This window comes from Corvus hawaiiensis, chromosome 9 (assembly GCF_020740725.1).
Source record: "Corvus hawaiiensis isolate bCorHaw1 chromosome 9, bCorHaw1.pri.cur, whole genome shotgun sequence".
Lineage (NCBI taxonomy): Eukaryota > Metazoa > Chordata > Aves > Passeriformes > Corvidae > Corvus > Corvus hawaiiensis.
Window position 1 is genome coordinate 19,087,267 of NC_063221.1, and position 17,150 is coordinate 19,104,416.

The window sequence follows — 17,150 nt, forward strand, 5'->3', positions numbered from 1 at the left end:
AGCCAGAGTGCCTGAGTACAGTGGAGCGCTTCTGCCACTTCTCAAGTGTGGCATTAGGAATGAATTCCTACATTACATCTGACTGAAAAAGACAAGAGTTCGAGTTTTAATGGCCTCACACTCCTGCAACATTTTCAAATGCTCTAGACATACATATTTCCAGGTAGGAAAGCTCGGGCAAACTGGCATATATTATTTATGCAGAAGGGAGAAGGGAATTTGAAGAGTGACCTTGTGAAACAGGGTTGCTACACCCAGGCACACACCCATTTCAATGCTTCTCTCCCCACAGTTTGGCCACCAGCTTGAGAACAAACTCAGCCACCAGTTCCTTACTTTTTACTTCCTTCCTCCTTCCACTCAGACAAGACAAAGCAATGTTACTCTTGAATCCAAGAGATCAGTGCAAATGATGAGCCTTCCCTCCCTTTTCTGATACAATTCAGAGGCATCTGCCAAAATCAGAGGCATCCTCAATATAGTAAGTACCAAAGAGTGTTTATAGAGGGGCAGCTGGATTATAGCAATCATCCAAAAAAGGGAAGAGAACATCCTGAGATGAATGCAAGTCTGCCAATGCCAAGACATTTGCTGCTGCCTTATCAGCAGATCAGCTGATGATACAGCAGTTGTAACTGCTGACTGCTCCTTTAGCAAGGATGCTCATGAGTGTAGCATATAAATACAACAGTGGTCTCCAGTACTCACCAGCAGCCTTCAGCAGCAATGAAACTGTCACATGGAGACCAAGAACCACTTACAGTTTTCAAGGTGATCCCCTTGGGCTCTCCATGTGCCTGAGGTTATAGCTGAATTCCCCAAATTTATGGCAGCTACCAACCAATGTTATTCTGGGAACGGAATGCACATTGAAGATCCAAATGAACATCACTAAAGCAATTCCCTAATTATAGGGGCTAAACAAAAAATAATTTAATGACCTTGTTGCATTATCAAATAAAAAAGAAGACAGAGTTTCCCAACAGGAATGAAAGCTACTTATTAAATGTCTGCCCATTCTTCCAGTGAAGACTGCCCCTGCCAGTGTGCTAATGACAGCCACTGTCCTCAGTGCTCCCCCTGGGGAAACTGCTGTCCAAACTTAGCAACACAGAGGTGAAGGTGCATCGAGACCTTCCATGTGATGGAATGGGACATGGATGAGATCTCTTGAATGACATCTCCAAACACCAAGTCCTCTCATTAGATGATGAAGAAGCCAATCCATTGCCTGTGGTGAAGGAGAGAGTAAAGCAGACCCTCCTCTGCAGTGCTCTACTCACTCTGCTCCTTATGAGCCAGTGATTGTTACACCATCCACCTGTAATCATTTCATTTCCCACATGACTTTTGGGCCAAAAGCCATTCCTAGAAGAGAATGAAATGCTGTTCTGACTTGGAAGTAAAGAACCAGAATGAAGACAAAGTAAGGTAGCATTTTTTTGGTCCTACTCAGACTCAGTCTTCAACTTGTATACAATATTGCCATTAAAAAAAGAGAAATAAATTTGCAGCTTCTCCTAGACTCACAGAAAATAAGACCCTCTGATTTTAAAATAACTGTCACTGTTACTTAAGTGTGGCAGTAGAAAGAGGAGTGCTGAAGACAGAAGATCAATTCAATGCTGAATTTTTAAAAAGAGAAAGAGTGAAAGGATTTGGTAGAATTTGAACATGTTGGAAAAAGCAGGGAAAAGAGGAAGAGTTAATTTGGCAATTAAACCCTGACAGTGACAGCCTAATGAGACATTTTCCCAGGGCCATTTCTAACCAGGAGTGATGCATGGGGGTTACTCCCTTTATTACAGCTGACGAATCTTGTCTTATAATTATATGGGCAAAGAATCTTCCACAAACTGATCAATTGCAGCACATTAGAACAAACTGGGAACAATAACATGCAGGGATGGGAGATGGCAGCAAGTAGTCAGAACAATTTTTTCTGGGCTGAGAAAGTGATCTTGGTGGACAGGTACAGCCAGAGATCTCATACTTTGCTGACAGTTGCATTACACGTGCTTTAAGTGTGGTACTTGGCTCTGTTTGGATGCAAAGAGGACATGCCATGTTGTGCATCAACAGCTTGAGAGGAGAGTGACCAGCTGATGAACAATTCCAATACATATTTCACACTCATCATACCAGAATAGACATACTGTGATACTTTCAAATAATTTTAAAAGTGTATGAAAGATTCTAATAGATATCAGTAGTGCGTATTAGGAGAGAGGAAGGACAGGGAAGAGGAAGACTTTGGCTGTAGCATGATTGTTTTTGTGCTGACCAACAGCAGGGCAGGGGAGCTCAGTGCTCCTTTACTCCTTAAAGCTGCCTCGAGGAGAAGAAGGGCACTCTCTAAATTGTGGTTTGGTGTGAAAGCCAAGACCGTCATCACACTCACTCCCCGTATCAGCTGAGCAGTCAGATGCTGGCAGCTTAACCAGAGCACAGGCAGGGCTTTTAAGGAAGAGGGACTCTCCCAGCTGCAGGCACATATACGGGCATGATTTAAATTGGATTCCTGCACAGCTCTGCAATTCAGAGCTGCGGTACTGACACTGGATCCAGTAATGCCTATCAGTTGCTTCCTCATCTCCACAGCAGCTGTGTTTTCTGCAAGAGGAATGGTAGCTAAAAATAATCTGGCTTTGACTTCCTCTTTTAAACCCTCCAGTCTCTTAGAAAGATTTTTTTGTTCTCCCAGAAACAGCAAGGAGAATGTATGAGACAAAACCAGAACGGTCAACTGCACAAAGAGAACAGCAGCATTAGAAAGCTCAGAGAACAGTAGGAAACTACAATAAAAATCAGAGACAGTAAAAAAATTGCCACAGTTTCGACCAATATTTTCCAAATTCCCTTTTGCACTTGCAACAAGACTTCTGTAAGGCCTTTATTTGTATGACTCAGTGGTGCTGAGCAAAACAGAAATACAATCTGGATGTTTCTGAATGTAATTCATTTGCTCATTAAACATATTAAAAGAAAGAACTGTGTTCAGGAGTCATCAAATGTACTCTCATGTCTGCACAGTGGAGATTTTTACTCCCTCTTGGAATAAGTATGTTTTACTTCTAATTCTGACTTCCATAGGACCATAAAATGTAAATCCCACATTTATGCAACATGCAAATGGAGAAAAAAAGAATATTCAATTAATCCTTCAGTAACATAGCACTACGTATTCTCAACCAAAATAATTCTACAAATACAGTGCTGGTTAGCATGTTCAGACTGTTTTCACGATCCTTTTCCTAAACATACCTAATTCTATATTAAAATACTTAGGAGTTTCATGTATAATTTTTAAATTGCAGCCCAAAATTAGCCAGATACGGACTACAGCTCAAAATTCCCTAAGGCAGGGTTGATGATCTCTATTTGAATCTAATCTACCAGAAGATCCCTACTCCCAGTGGGTATCTCTGGACATGACCAAACTATAAATAAAATCCTAAGCGGAATTCAGACCACGGCTTGCAAACCTGCTGCTCATAGACCAATACCTGAAGTAAGCATAATACAAGGGACAGACAAAAATGATGAACAAATACATCTCTGTCCTGTTGTCTCAAATTCCAAATAAATACATTGCACCACGTAAAAGTTAGAAAGAATCCAAGAAAGCATGCTGCTGTATATATTTATGTAATATAGCACATACCATGAGCTTTACCTCTGGCATAGCTATTACCATGGCTTTGTCCCTTCTCTCCCCTTTCTCCCTTTAACACCAGTAACCACAAGCAACTCTCTGAGCACTGTAGCATGAACAGCCACCTCACACTTGGTCAAGTCAAAGTGAAGACAGGGCCACTGCCTAGGCAGGAGATTGCAGGAGTTTCTCCTTCCTCTCCCTGAATCTTGTCCCTACCTAGCAGAAAGCAGCACCCTTCTCCCTTCTCAACTGCACCCCCTCACCATTTCCTCCCACACTGTTTCCACTTTCACCACACTCCCGTGCTTATTTCCTGCTTCTTGGTTCCTTTGCTCAGCATCACTGATGTAACTCCACATCCCCATTTCAGGGGTCATGACTCAGCTCTCTGGGCCAGAGACGATGGTGAGCCCAGACAGGGCTTAGCACCATCCATGGGCTGTCTCCCAGACATTCTGGGGTAAATCAAACCACCCTGTGTACCAGGACCAGCACAGTGGCTCTGCACCACTGACAGCCCCAGACAGGGGTAAGGGAAACACAGATGTTACTGGTGAACTCTGACCAGCCAGGAACTGGCTTCTCTTTCAGCAGTAACACCAGAGAAGAAAGAGCAAAAATAACTAAATCTTTAAATATTATGGTAGCTGATGTTAAAATTAACCACAAGAACATAGAACATTAAGTAGGTTTTGGTACCTTTTTAATAGGAAAATGGAGAAAAGGAGCTCCAGTATACCACAACAGAGAAAGTAAAAGATCTGTAAACTGAATCCAAACATAAGCAATGTTTTATTGGGATATAGCAAGCAACCTATCAAATAGGGAACCAGTACAAACAGATTGAACATGACTCTCTTTTAACAGAGATGTATGGTGACAAGACAGCTTCTTTCAGTTCTTAAAACAAGTATTCAAAGTGTTAAGTAAAGCATTAAAAAAAAAAAATCAATCATTACAACACCAAAGACAGACAATATTAAAAATGTGCAGAATTTTACTTTTTACAAATTTCTGCATAATGTTAGAAAACAATCATAAATTAAAAAAGGAATAAAATGAAGCTTTTTTTTTTTGTCTGCAAAGCAACACAAACCTTTAAAAACCAATTATATTTTACATAGGACTACTATTAAAAACAGGTGAAAAGTGAAAATTTAAAGCACAGCAAAAAATATACAACCCAGTTTCACCTGTCAGCAACACCTTCTGATACTGAAGGAGTTTTGTTAGTTCTATGTACAGCTTTAAACATTGCAGCATACCACGAGTAAACCTTAATAAGGTCAAAATAGGACCCTCTGCAAAAAAGGGTGACTTGGCAAGTGTCAGGCCCATCCTGAAATTATAAGTAGCAATAATTTTCGTAGGTCTTCAGTGTAAATCAAAACCTACTTTAATTGGTTCCTCTCTCTCTAAAGATGCATGTAAACTTTGGGGTTGGTTTTCTTTATTTTTTTGGTATTTTAATTAACAAAATCAAGAACATGTCTGGCTCAAAAATGAGAATGACATACCTCCCTTTTGTTCTTGGATACAGTGATCTCAACATGCTCATTGACACTTCCTAAAAGAGAAAATCATTATGTACTATGTAAAAAATACACACCACCTCTCTCAGTTCAGACTCAGTATATAGTATATTGCCAACTCTATCCAATAGGATATATATTGTACTTGGTTTAAACTCTTAATAGATATATTCTCTCTTTACAAAGTTCCATCACATGAAACCAAATTGCTTATTTTTCCTTTGAGGCACAGCATGACCCCAATGAGACAATTAGCTATAAAGAGTTGTTCTTTAGATGTTGTGTCTGTAGAGGTTTTACGTGATATTCATAGATTTTCAGCGCAGGCCCCAGTTTTAATGAAAGTCCAGTCAGTACATCATTTCTTGTCATCAACAGTAATGATTTCCCATCAATTTCCTATAAGAAGAATTAAAGAGTTGATAAAGACAAATATACAAATCTAACAGATGAGAACAGTCATGCAACAAATGGAAGACTACTATGGTGGATCAGTGAGAAAAGAAACAGTAGCCTTGATTTTCCTGAAACCATGTTCACAGCTGCTAAACTCTGCTGTCTACTTTTCAAGTGCTCACCTGTGCTGACTAAGGCATAAATAATATTTAGTCAAGCACAAAATCCAAATGAGCCTAATTTCAAAATTCTCTCCTTGTAAACGTCTTTCAAATTAATAGGTACAAGTGAAGAATGCCTAATTATAAGCCATTAAGGGAAGGATACTCCTAAGAAGGGAGCTTATGAAGTGCATTTCAGAAGAATTACTATTGACAGCAATATGCAAGTTTAGACTAGTGAGTATCTGCTAATAACTTCAGATGCCTTCTTTCAGATGCATCCTGTGGGGGGGAAGAAAAGGAAGAGGCTCTTGCAACCGGAAATTTTAGAAGGGCCTAACTGGAGCTTGACACTCTGAGGGAGCTTCTCTTCCTCTACTTACAAGGGAAGAGGGGAAAAGCAGCAGCTTGCCAGGTTAGGTCTCAAAAACCCCTACACTCTCCTGCTTAAAATACATTTTGTAAATCACAGATATGGTGGGATTTTATTTCCTCTCAGACCTTGACTTTCTGATCTGTTTAGGTTAGAAATCCTGTAGGCTTTGTGGTTTTTTCCATCTCAAAACCTTGTCAAAATGGAAGAGAAAGAATCCACATCTCTCAACTCTCTTCTCCCTTGCAGACATGAGACCATCTTTTTCATTACACATTCTTACAGTTCAGTCACACTGAACTACTCCAGAAGCATGAGCTGCAGCTACACAACAACGCATTGATTGGTGTCTCACAACACAGCCAGATCACCAAAGGGCATCATAGCCCAAACATGTATATAGCCTTATCTGGCATTCTCCTGCACTGGACTCTACTCTGCTGTTTCATTCTTTTTCATACTTTTAATTACAACCTCTTAGTATTAACTGTTGAATTTGTTATCAATAGCCAACAACTAATTCAAATGCTGGCATTTATTGTTGTCCCAAAATGTAGTATTTTTATAAGTATTATAAACATTACGCATCAATTTATCCCATTGCAGCATGTTCCTTTGGAATATTAAATATTATCTTGGAAATATCAGAGATCCCATCCTTTATTACAACTCAACATGAAAAGAAAATTTCTATTAGAGTTCAGCAGGAATGTGTCCAGACTGATCTCTCTTACAATTTGATAAAGTTTATAAATACAAAATACATGGACAAACCACAACATAGTCAAAGATCAGCTGAAAGTGGCATTTCTTTAAAATATCCCCAAGATGTATATGACTACTAATCCCTCAGGGGAGCACAAAGTAACAGTATTTCTAAAAGAAAAAAAAGTTTCCAATAACTTTTTACCCAATTATAGCAGGTGCCTCTTTCCAATTACTGTTGAGAATGTTAATGGTTAAAACCAGTTTCTATCCTCTCTTTTCCATTCGTCACAATTCTTTTCTGTGGGAATTTTGACACCAGTGAGTATTTTGCTCATTGCTATGACCGATCTGAAGTTGCCTTTTCTGCTGCTGTTCAACGATGCTATGGAGGAAGCACAGCCTCCAGCTTGGTAGGATCCAAATGGAGTAAAGCCAGTACCTGGAATAGGAGAAACTCCAAGAATAGGAAAAAAGCATCTATTCCTTTCCCTTCTTCTTCCACAGGGTTCCCTGTGGTTTCTAAAAATGCTGGTAACTACTAAGACTTTCACTGAATAGCAAACTGATTCTTTAAACACATCTGTGTAGGAATGAGTGATTACATATTCGGAGTTCAAGAATTTTATATCTTTGTGTGAATTGTAAGTTTTACCTCTTTCACTTCCTTTATGTTTTCCACATTAACCTGCTTCTGCAGAATTGTCACAGTTAACTCTTTTTTGGCACCAGGTAAGATTTTCTATGCTCTGGTGACTTCTCTGATTTCTTCTCTGCTATTTCTCTATTTTCTGGATTTTTTTTCAGATGCAATTTCAATGCCAGCTCTCAGTATGCCTTTTTAATGTTAACTGCAGAGAGACTTCTCTGCACAACTCAAACTAACAGTAACTCCCCACTTTGTCAGGATGACCTCAACAGCAGTATCACGTTGTCTTCAGCAAATAACCAGGAGACTGCTTAAGCTTCAAGTCCTCCCACCACTGTTTCTGCTCTAAGTGACTGAGAATTGCAAAGTTGTACAGCAAGCCAACATGAGAGCATGGCAGCCAGCAGGCTCACGTGCTCCTCCACGTGATGGCTCTGCCAGAAAGCAGCAGTGGACACCAGCTGAAGTCAAACCCCAGTTTCTCTTCTGGTAAAACATTGCAGTGAGGCCAGCAAACCAGTATTGGGTTACTTGGGCATATCTGGCTACCACAACACTAATGGTTAAGAAGCCACATGGGCAATAACAAAGGTCAGAATACAAGCACATCTTGAGACCTTGCAAACAGCTTCAGTCTTGTAGTGGGCCACAGTCCCCCATGCTTTCAGGGCTCCTAGAGAAAACTCAGCCACATACTGGCAGGCTATATTTCTCTGAAGGTGTTTACACCCTCATCCTGCAACTGGTATTCCTCCCTCTTTAGGTATCCTGTGTCCCCAGCTTCTTGGGTTGTCTGATTTGCTTGCTGATGTTATGGTTTTTTGTTATTGGGAAACATCCTTCAGTTGAATCTGTTTTCATCAGTGAGCTCTTTTGATTTGCTGACATCAGTGGAACTCCAAGAAGGAATAATATATAATCATCATATAAGCATCACTTCTTACCAGCACTTACAATACAGTTTTAATAAAACATTCTGCAGCCCTTAAAATGTCTTCTAATTTTCCTTAAAATATTGTAAGAAAAAATCACTTGTTTTAGGTGAGTCCAGAGGTATTCAGATTCATCAAAAGAAAGTGTGGACTCAATTACTGTTGAGTAAAAGCTCAGTGTAATAATAGATGTCATGATTACATTCTGGGCTAAGGATATTTTGTAAGGAAACCATTGTGCTACCCCTACTGAAGCAGTTCAGTGGAAAACAATTTCCCAGTGTTGTAGGTGAAACTGAATACTTTTCTTTACCACTTACAAACTCATTCCTCTTCCAGTACATATTCAGGGCAGTAGATCAAATGAAACTAGGTTTCTGGGGCCCAGGTAACTGCAAACAACAGAGGAAAATAGAGATGGCCAGAATTGCAGCTGCATGCCTGGTGCTCTATAGACAGAGGATGGCTAAGAGTTCAAAATGAACCTGTCTGCACTGCCATACCTAGAAGATCCTGATAAAAAATACTGTAAGAACACAGTTAAAGTTAGTGGTAGAAAATAGGACAGAAGAAACTGAACAGCACCACTGAGAAGAAGTTAGGGACAGGGTTGTTTATGGGGCAGTTCCTGGTGCAGACAGGGAATAGACCAGCAAACCTGGCATGTAGAGCCAGGCACTTGCTGCTCTTCATGCTGCTAATGGAAAGGAGGGGGAAGGAAGTGGCAATGACTTCTGCTGTGATTGTCCATCCTTCAGCTCCTGGCCACATCCTGGTGGCAGCTGTCAGCCTCTCTCTCCAAGGCTTCAGCATAAGGTGAAGTTGGCAGCGGAATCACAGCCACATATCGGCACATAGCTATCCTAGCAGAGTCCTCAGTTACCCTACTGAAACTACTTGCCCTCGCTGCAGAACACTAATAAAGCCTTTACACTCCTACGCTGTTTTCCATAAGGCTGTTGCAAACTGATTTGCCGAAACTTGTAAGTTAGCCTCACCTCCCTGCTGCAAAATCAGTAGTAATTACTGCAGTATTATTGACAAGCCAGCTGTGAGGCAGAGAGGTTAAGATATTTGACGGAAGTCAGAGGTATCTGTCAGTATAAGGAAAAGACTCCCAGAGGCCACAATTACTTTGCCCATGTGCTTTTTTTAAGCCACATTTCCAGGGCTATTGAAGAGACATGGATGCTGGTATTAATGAATGGACACACTTAAACGTTTTCTTTTTTGGCACATTCACCCATCTTCAGATTCTGAAAAATGAGTAGCAGCTGCAGAAAGAACCTCTCTCTGCAACCTGCCAGAGAATCACCCAACACCAGGCTTTTCACCCTGAAGAACAAAGAGCTACATTTAAATACTTTGTTATATGCATCAGTTACAATCAGATGGGATTTCACAGACATGGTGTTGAAGGTCAGCAACATTAACCTGATCAACCATGATGTTATTTCATATGCAATGTACAGTGTCCCTGCAAAGCTGCCAATAACTTGCACCAGCTCAGCACCTTGGAAGATCAAGCCATCTGTTTTGATAACTAATTACAAGTGTGGGTGACTAATTTCCTGGTAGCTGCACACAAAGCTACTGACTTATCTGGGGAGGAGCTGAACTGCCAACCTGATGTAAGTTACTTCTCTATGGAACTTGGTGTAGGCCAAGTAAGCTCACTTCCCTATTCTGCCCCACTAACACACCTTTACCAGCTGCTGGCAAGGGAGTTACAATGGGCCATCTGACTGTTCAGCTCTTTGCTGATCTAATCCACCAAAAGAAGCCTTCCATTAGTATCAGCAGTTACAAGGCCCAGAAACAAAGACCCAACCTCTTTCTCAGACTGAGTCCTACAAATATGCTGCCCCTCTGCCAACTTACTGCCAACTTGTCCTTTCCATATTCACTTGTACTACCGAGTTCAATGCAACACAGCAGCCCCTTTTTCACCCCATGCCTTCAAACTCAAATTGTTGCTTAGAAGTCCTAGGTTTTATAAATACTCATGAGTGAATCTGCACAACACACTAAGAAAGAAGGGAATTCACATTTTAAATACCATTCACATTTTAAATAACAAGACAGTGAAACTGAGTGGGTTGTATAGGGAGACTGAGTTCAAGCCAGAAAATTTGTTTAGATTTTTCACCTTTCTGAATCCTATTTTAAACAAACTCCAACTTATTATCCACAGCTTGTTTAACAATATTATTACTCAGAGATTACAGTCCCATGCATTGTCACCCAATAACAGACTCAAATCCCCCCATTATTGTGGGATTTTCTCTCCCATTTTACAGTATATAACCAGGCCTATGGCAAAAATGTGTAATGTGAGAAACTGGCGGCAGTCAAAAGGTGTTTGCGAGCAGATTTACCTGTTCCTGAAAAGCATTGGCTTGTTCTTCAAATCCAGCTGTTCTGAAATAATTCACAACATCGGTGACAGCCCAGTCAGCAGGATCCAGAGGTCTCCCATTCTCTACTGAACTGCAAAGTGCAAATCCAGACAAGTAATCACTAAAGGTGTGCAGAACATCTGCTGCTTCTTTGTACACGCCTCATGTACATCCCCTCCTTCCTTGTTTCTCCAGGAAAAGTGTTCTTTGATACATCTCCCCCCCCACCCCAATACAGAACAGTCACTCCTGTCCTTCTACATTCCAAAGACCTGATGCTGGGGAAAACTGAGATACCTATCCTTTCAGAAAAGAAGGAAGTACATGAATCGTCACATCAGCCAAAGGCAATCAGTTAGGATCTTCCTACAAGTGTGCTGTCTTTGCTGTTGGAGAACGAAAACTGCCATAGCTGGAGTACCAAATTCCTGCCTTTCATGCCTGCACCTTGCTTTCAGCTACCAAGTACTTAAAGAATTGTATGTGGATTATTCTTTACACAGATGAGACTGTTCTTGTAACATGCATAGAAATTACTGGTAGACATCTTTACCTTGCAAAACAACAACAAATAAATTACAAACAAACAAAACTCCCCAGCCAAAACAAAACAAAGAGGCACCAAATGATTGCACTAATTCTCAATATAGAAAATTTCCCAAAACTGTTGTTGGACTCATCTTTGGACAAATCCATGGACTTTTAAAATAGCTGTGCATCTGAGAAAACATCTGTTAAACACAATCAGAATTAATTCCTTCTGTGATTAACCTCAGGCAATTGCTTTCCACAGTAGCAAAAACAACAAAACATTCATATTACTATCCTTATCCTGCATTTGTTTTCCTCAAACTGTAATCACCTTATCACAAAGATAACCTTTGTGTATCTGAAAATTTTTGGTAAAAATAGACACAGCGAGCTTGACTGCCTTTTCTGCCGCAATTTATGAGGATGAAGAGCAAGACATCAAAGAGCTTCTTTAACGTGTTTCTCCAACCAGAAGTCCTGAAGTTCATGACAAATATTTTCCATTGTTATGCATGCTTAACCGTAATGCTAATGAAGCAATATTGAAAATGTACAGATCAGGGCAGGTGTCAGAATCCTGTCCATTTTCTGGTCTGAAGCTTAGAGTCAGGACTTTGATTTCAACAGCACCAGCTAGAAAATAAACACAGATTATACTCTCCTGAGTATAATTTTTGTTCTGTCCTTCAATATTTTCTTTTCCAACTGTCACCATCTCTGCCTTGCCTGGATTTGTATGTCTTTCAGCAAAATAACTGGCCGAATCAAGGGCCAACCATTTTTTAAAGCAGTCAGAGGGAATCTATACATAGAGTGCCTCCAATCACTGTTTCTACAACATTCTTATTTCTACAAGAAATAAGATAATATATAAAATATTTAATAAATAAATAAATAAAATATTTCTACAAGAAATAAGAATGTCTACAAGAATAAGATGCTTTAAAATCTTAAGAGGACTGGCATTTTAGGCTTTGAAACAAAGTCCTGGCTGGGAAGGAGGACTCGTGGAAACAATGATTTTTTTGCATCTCCCCAAAGTCTTGAAATGTGTCTGTCGATATGGCAACAAAATCTGGCCACAGGGATCATCCACAACCTGTGTTACACTGGGCCTTCTAAGGCAGTTTTTTTCATTCATCACAGATCTCCGAGCCATGAGAAATGGAGTTTCTTACTCTTGCTCATCACATAATGACTTACTTCATGAATTGCTTCACTGATTGTGATTACACAGAAAGCAACACTCAGCAAAATTGAAAATGAGACTATCTGGCCTTATTAGAGCTGCAATTTTTTCCTTTTTATTTTTTTTTAAATCAAAGAATGCCTTTTGACTAAGATTTTTTGGCATTGTGCACATTCTGAGGCTTAAGAAGTAAAATGTGAAAACTGCCACACAAAATCTGCACATATTTACTACAGCAGCATTAGAGGAATTATATTTAAATCTTTGCATTTTCCCTAAGACATAGACTGTCACTTTCAATTACTCATTTTCTACTTAAAAATAAGCAAAATGCCAACAACTCAGTTAAAAAAAAAGATACTGAATTTGATCCTTCCTAAACAGGAAATAAAAGGTTCAGTCTGTAAAAATACCACCTAACTGTAATTTGCTTACTTCTCCAAACACTTTAATTTCAATTTAAATATGGCCCCAAACCCTCTTTTCCACAATTTTATATTTCAGCCCAGGTGCTTTGGTTTTTCTTGTAGCTCTTCTTTTCTCACTAGGGAACTACAGCTTGGTCCACCCCATCCAGGGCTCAACTGCAATGACTTCAGGGGCTCTACCTCAATTATTAATTAATCATAGGAAACAATTGCAAGTTCCTGCCTCAAGGAATAGCATCACGCTGGACCTCAAGTGGAGCCAATCTGCACAGCTACAGCTGCAAAAGACTGGAAGGCATGTGGCAGACTGCTGGAGGCTGGCTGGATTTTTAACCCATCTACCCACACAGACTTCATTACTTTCCTCCTCACCCTGCTGTTGACATGGCTCTATTCTTTACTCAAGTAAAGGGAATATAGAACATCCATGGCTTAGCCATGCACTGGCTTATGCCAGACATCCTGGATGCTTTAAAATTTAAAGAGGACTGGCATTTTAGGCTTTGAAACAAAATACTAGATGCACTGACAATGAATAAAAATTAGGCTTGTCTGTTTTTCACCACTGTCCCTGTGCCTTTATTGCCATCATGTGGCAGAAGCAGAAAGGTCTGAAAGGATACAGCTGATAACAAACAGATTTTATCCAAGCTATTTATAAGCACTTCAAGAAAGTGTCGAATACTTCCTTTGTAGATATGCCCACATACATACTATATACATTCATCTAGAAACCACAGCCCCACAGTTTAATTACAATTTCCATCCACTCTAAAAAGCCACCTTAGCAATCAGTAGTTGAGTCTTTATCACCCAAGCCTTGGGGAAAATGATTAAACGTAAACTGTCCCTGCTTTGACTGCCTCCTTTCCCTTCCCACCTCAGAGTGCTCATTGTAGAAACCAGACTGTCAAAGGGAAGGTGGTTTCGGAGGGACACACACGATATTTATTCATAGGCACTGAATAGGAAAATGCTCTTTATGTTGGTGTGGTGTTGCCAGCGTCTCAAGTGAAGGGGGAGGATGCTGATTTTAATGGCTGCCATCGGATCTTTGATGCTATGTCATAATCAGGTGTTTTATCAGTAGCCTGAAGTGACCATTATTATTTACATTACTCTAGTGCCTGGTAGCCTATACGTTGTCACGTTTTTTTGGACAGCTTATGTAAAAGAGATATGAAGGAGAATAATGACGTGCAGCTGCACAGAAGTGTTGCAGTTTGACAGAACAGACTAAGAGCTCACTCTAGTACCTTTTCTTGTGGTCTTTTTTTTCCTTCAATATATACACATATGTGTATATCTCTCTCACTGTGGCTTCTGTAACCCTAAAGCAGCAAGGCCAGATTTTTCCACACAGAAGTTCATTTCTCAGATCATAACGTCATTCAGAATTGTTAGTCCTAATTAAAGAATTTCTGACCTTAAGTAAAAAAAGCCTACAAAAAAGTTCCTATGCTTTAGCCTGCGGTCTACAACACAAAAGAAAGCAGTAGAGCAGTACACACCACCCTTTATTCCCACCCTAGATCTGAAATAAAACCCCAACAACTTCAGGCTTCTTCAATAAACAGCTTAAAGTATCTGTTTCAGAAGGGAACTGACACCTAAGTGATACGCTGCTACTACTTCTCAGCCCTAGACACGTGGGCTGTCAGCAGAGAAGGGCACAGAGAGAGAACTTCCGCGAAGGACACTTCTCTCATTAGGCACTGGTTCTGCAAAAGCCACTAACAGACAGGTAAGCAGAGGCAGGGTATTGGCTACAGTGCTACCACTTGCTTTAGTCTCTGGCTGAGAGGAAAAGAAAACGTACCCCTAACTTAAGTTACTAGCTTCTACATCTCTTCATTGCTATACAGTCCGACCACATATCACTTTTAATCAACTCAGTGCCCTGGACTCTTCTATTTCAAAGCTGAAATACAATAAAAGTAATTAAGAACAGGGAGGGTTTGAAATGAGCAAAGATGGAGATGGTCACTATTGCCAACCACATTAGTTGAAAGGAAACTACATTCAAAATCCATGTGCTGTTCATGTAAAAGGAACACTTACTTTTTGACATCCAGAGAGCCATTTTCCTTGTTTTCCATGTCAACAGTTAGCATGGGGAGAAGTTTTACTTCAGCAACTGATCAATAGGGAGGAAAAAAAGTTGTTTTTAATTACTAGTAGTATGACAAGAGCAGGATAATGTAACAGAGACAAGCATTCTACAGAGACACAAGCATGTTTCCACTTGAGATCAACAGTGCTGTCAAAGACTGATTTTCTCAGAAGCCTGGCAAAGGTGGTAGTAGCTAAGGAACTAGAAAAAAAAAAGTTGACCTGGGCTTCAAACACAAGAAATATTTCTTGCTTGAAAATCAAGGAAGGTAATATTACATTTAATCTTTTTCACAAGAGTTAAAATTTTGATCAAACTGTATGTATTCATACAGCTGGAGATTTACCTGCAATATATAGCTGTGTATCAAGAGAGCTTAATAGGCCTTCAGTCATCCTGTGATACAGATGATCCAAACAGATGGAAGATCTTTAGAAAAGTTTGGAAATCCATAGCCTTGTTTTATGAATGTGGACTTGGATACAGATGAGCATGTCACTTATGCCCATTGCATCCCTAAAGCTAGTAAGCAGAGTTACTAATGGAGCACCAAACTCCTGAGGCCTAAATCAGTATGTTATCCATAAGACCTCTCTTCGGCACTAGAGCAGTTTCTTCTATAAGTATGCTACACTGAACTCCAAAAAGGAAAGGAGCACACAAAGGACACAGGAGAAAATCCAGTTATTTCCTTCCTTGCGGCACGCTGGAGTACTTTCACCACATAGCTTTTTCCATCACTCCACAGAACACGCAAAAATGACCCAAGCTTTCCTTTCTGTTCTCAAGTAAGCCATTTCTATTTCAGAGAGCACCAGAGAACGGACCAAGGACTCAGGATATTCTTGCTGTAGCATTAATGGATGCCAGTGAAATGTCTCAAAGCTCTGGGAAGTACAGAATAGGGAAATCATGCTCATCAGCTAAAACTTTACAAAAATAGAGAACAGTAATTAATACTGCTGTGGGGAAAAAAAAAAAAAAAAAGACGACCCTTTATTATACACGTAGCAGCATGTAAAGCACCAAGAAAACAGTAACGAACTAATCGAAAAGATGCTTCTTCCTGCACCGCTGACCAAACAACTCTACGCATTCCCTGAAATCACTTCTCGGTTCACCTGAGGTGACTGCAGACGACACCCGCACCAGCCTACCTGCGGAACGCGCCGCGCCGCGACCGCGCACGGCCCGGAGCCCCCGGGCTCGGGGCGGGCACGTCCCGCGGAGCCCACGGGCCCGGGCGGCGGGGCTCCCAGGGCTCCGCTTCCCGCGGCCGCGCCGGGGCTGTGACACACGCTCGGCATCTCACGGGCACCCCCGAGCCCGCTCGCGCTGCACCACATTGTCAGTTCTGACTGGGGGCGGGGGAAGCAAGGCAGAAAAACCTACCTACGAGCAACTAAACCAGCGCATGGCTACCGGCTGCTGCGGAGCGGCGGAGCCCGCGGCCCCCGCCCCCCGGCGGCAGCGGGCGCTCCGCGGAGGCTCCGAGTGACACCGGGAGCGGCCCCGCCCGGCCCCGTGACGCGCCCGCCACACACGGACCGCCCGCGTCATGGCCGCCGCGTTAAAGGCGCCGCGCCGCGGGACCCCCGCGCCGCACCCCGGCCCCGCCCGGCGCGGGAGGGCACCCGGGGAGGCAGCGGGGCGGGGCACGGAGCGACGCCTCCGCCGAGCGGCTTCCCAGCGGCAGCGCTTACCTGCGGGGGGGCCGCGGGCAGCGCCGGGGGGCCGGTATGGACGGGCGCGGAGCTGCGGGCGGCACACGGCCAGAGAGCAGCACTCGGGGCTCGGTTCATGGCTTGAGGTTCCTGGGGCCTCCTTGTGGACATTTCTACTCCTCCTACCAAGCGGGGTGTAAGAGGTAACGGAAAGGAAACAAATCCCCAGCTAGTTGTTGAAGGATGCAGTACCGAGCCGAAGAAATTTTACACAAGGTAGGAAATAGGAGTCGCCAGATCTCGGAAAACTGATAAAGTTAAAAAAATTCATTCGTAGAATGAGTTCGTTAACACACATGTGAGTAGCAGACACTTGGCTTTCTGTGGAACTCGTGCAACTGCAGGCTCGGGGTGATGGGG

The 17,150-nt window shown here is 41.7% G+C and overlaps 2 protein-coding genes across 3 annotated transcripts in view; both read right to left on the bottom strand.

Annotated features, from left to right (window-relative positions):
- The window catches only part of DNASE2B (deoxyribonuclease 2 beta), a 32,850-nt gene extending 21,978 nt beyond the window's left edge, over positions 1-10,872 (bottom strand). Inside the window, exons 1-2 of one of the 2 annotated variants that reach the window (XM_048312235.1) lie at positions 10,785-10,870; positions 5,176-5,225 (exon numbers count right to left, since the gene is read on the bottom strand). The gene's annotated coding sequence lies outside the window, so the exon portion shown is untranslated. Of the gene's footprint in view, positions 1-5,175; positions 5,226-10,784 lie in introns of both variants that reach the window. The other variant, XM_048312236.1, reaches the window with a different exon arrangement.
- Positions 4,432-16,585, bottom strand: SAMD13 (sterile alpha motif domain containing 13). The gene is made up of 5 exons (XM_048312240.1): positions 16,459-16,585; positions 15,413-15,953; positions 15,015-15,090; positions 10,785-10,896; positions 4,432-5,589 (listed from the first exon to the last, which is right to left on the bottom strand). Exons 2-5 carry the CDS (start codon positions 15,459-15,461, stop codon positions 5,446-5,448), a joined length of 381 nt encoding a protein of 126 aa, XP_048168197.1. The 5' UTR covers positions 15,462-15,953; positions 16,459-16,585; the 3' UTR covers positions 4,432-5,445.
- Positions 16,586-17,150: the final 565 nt, after the last annotated feature.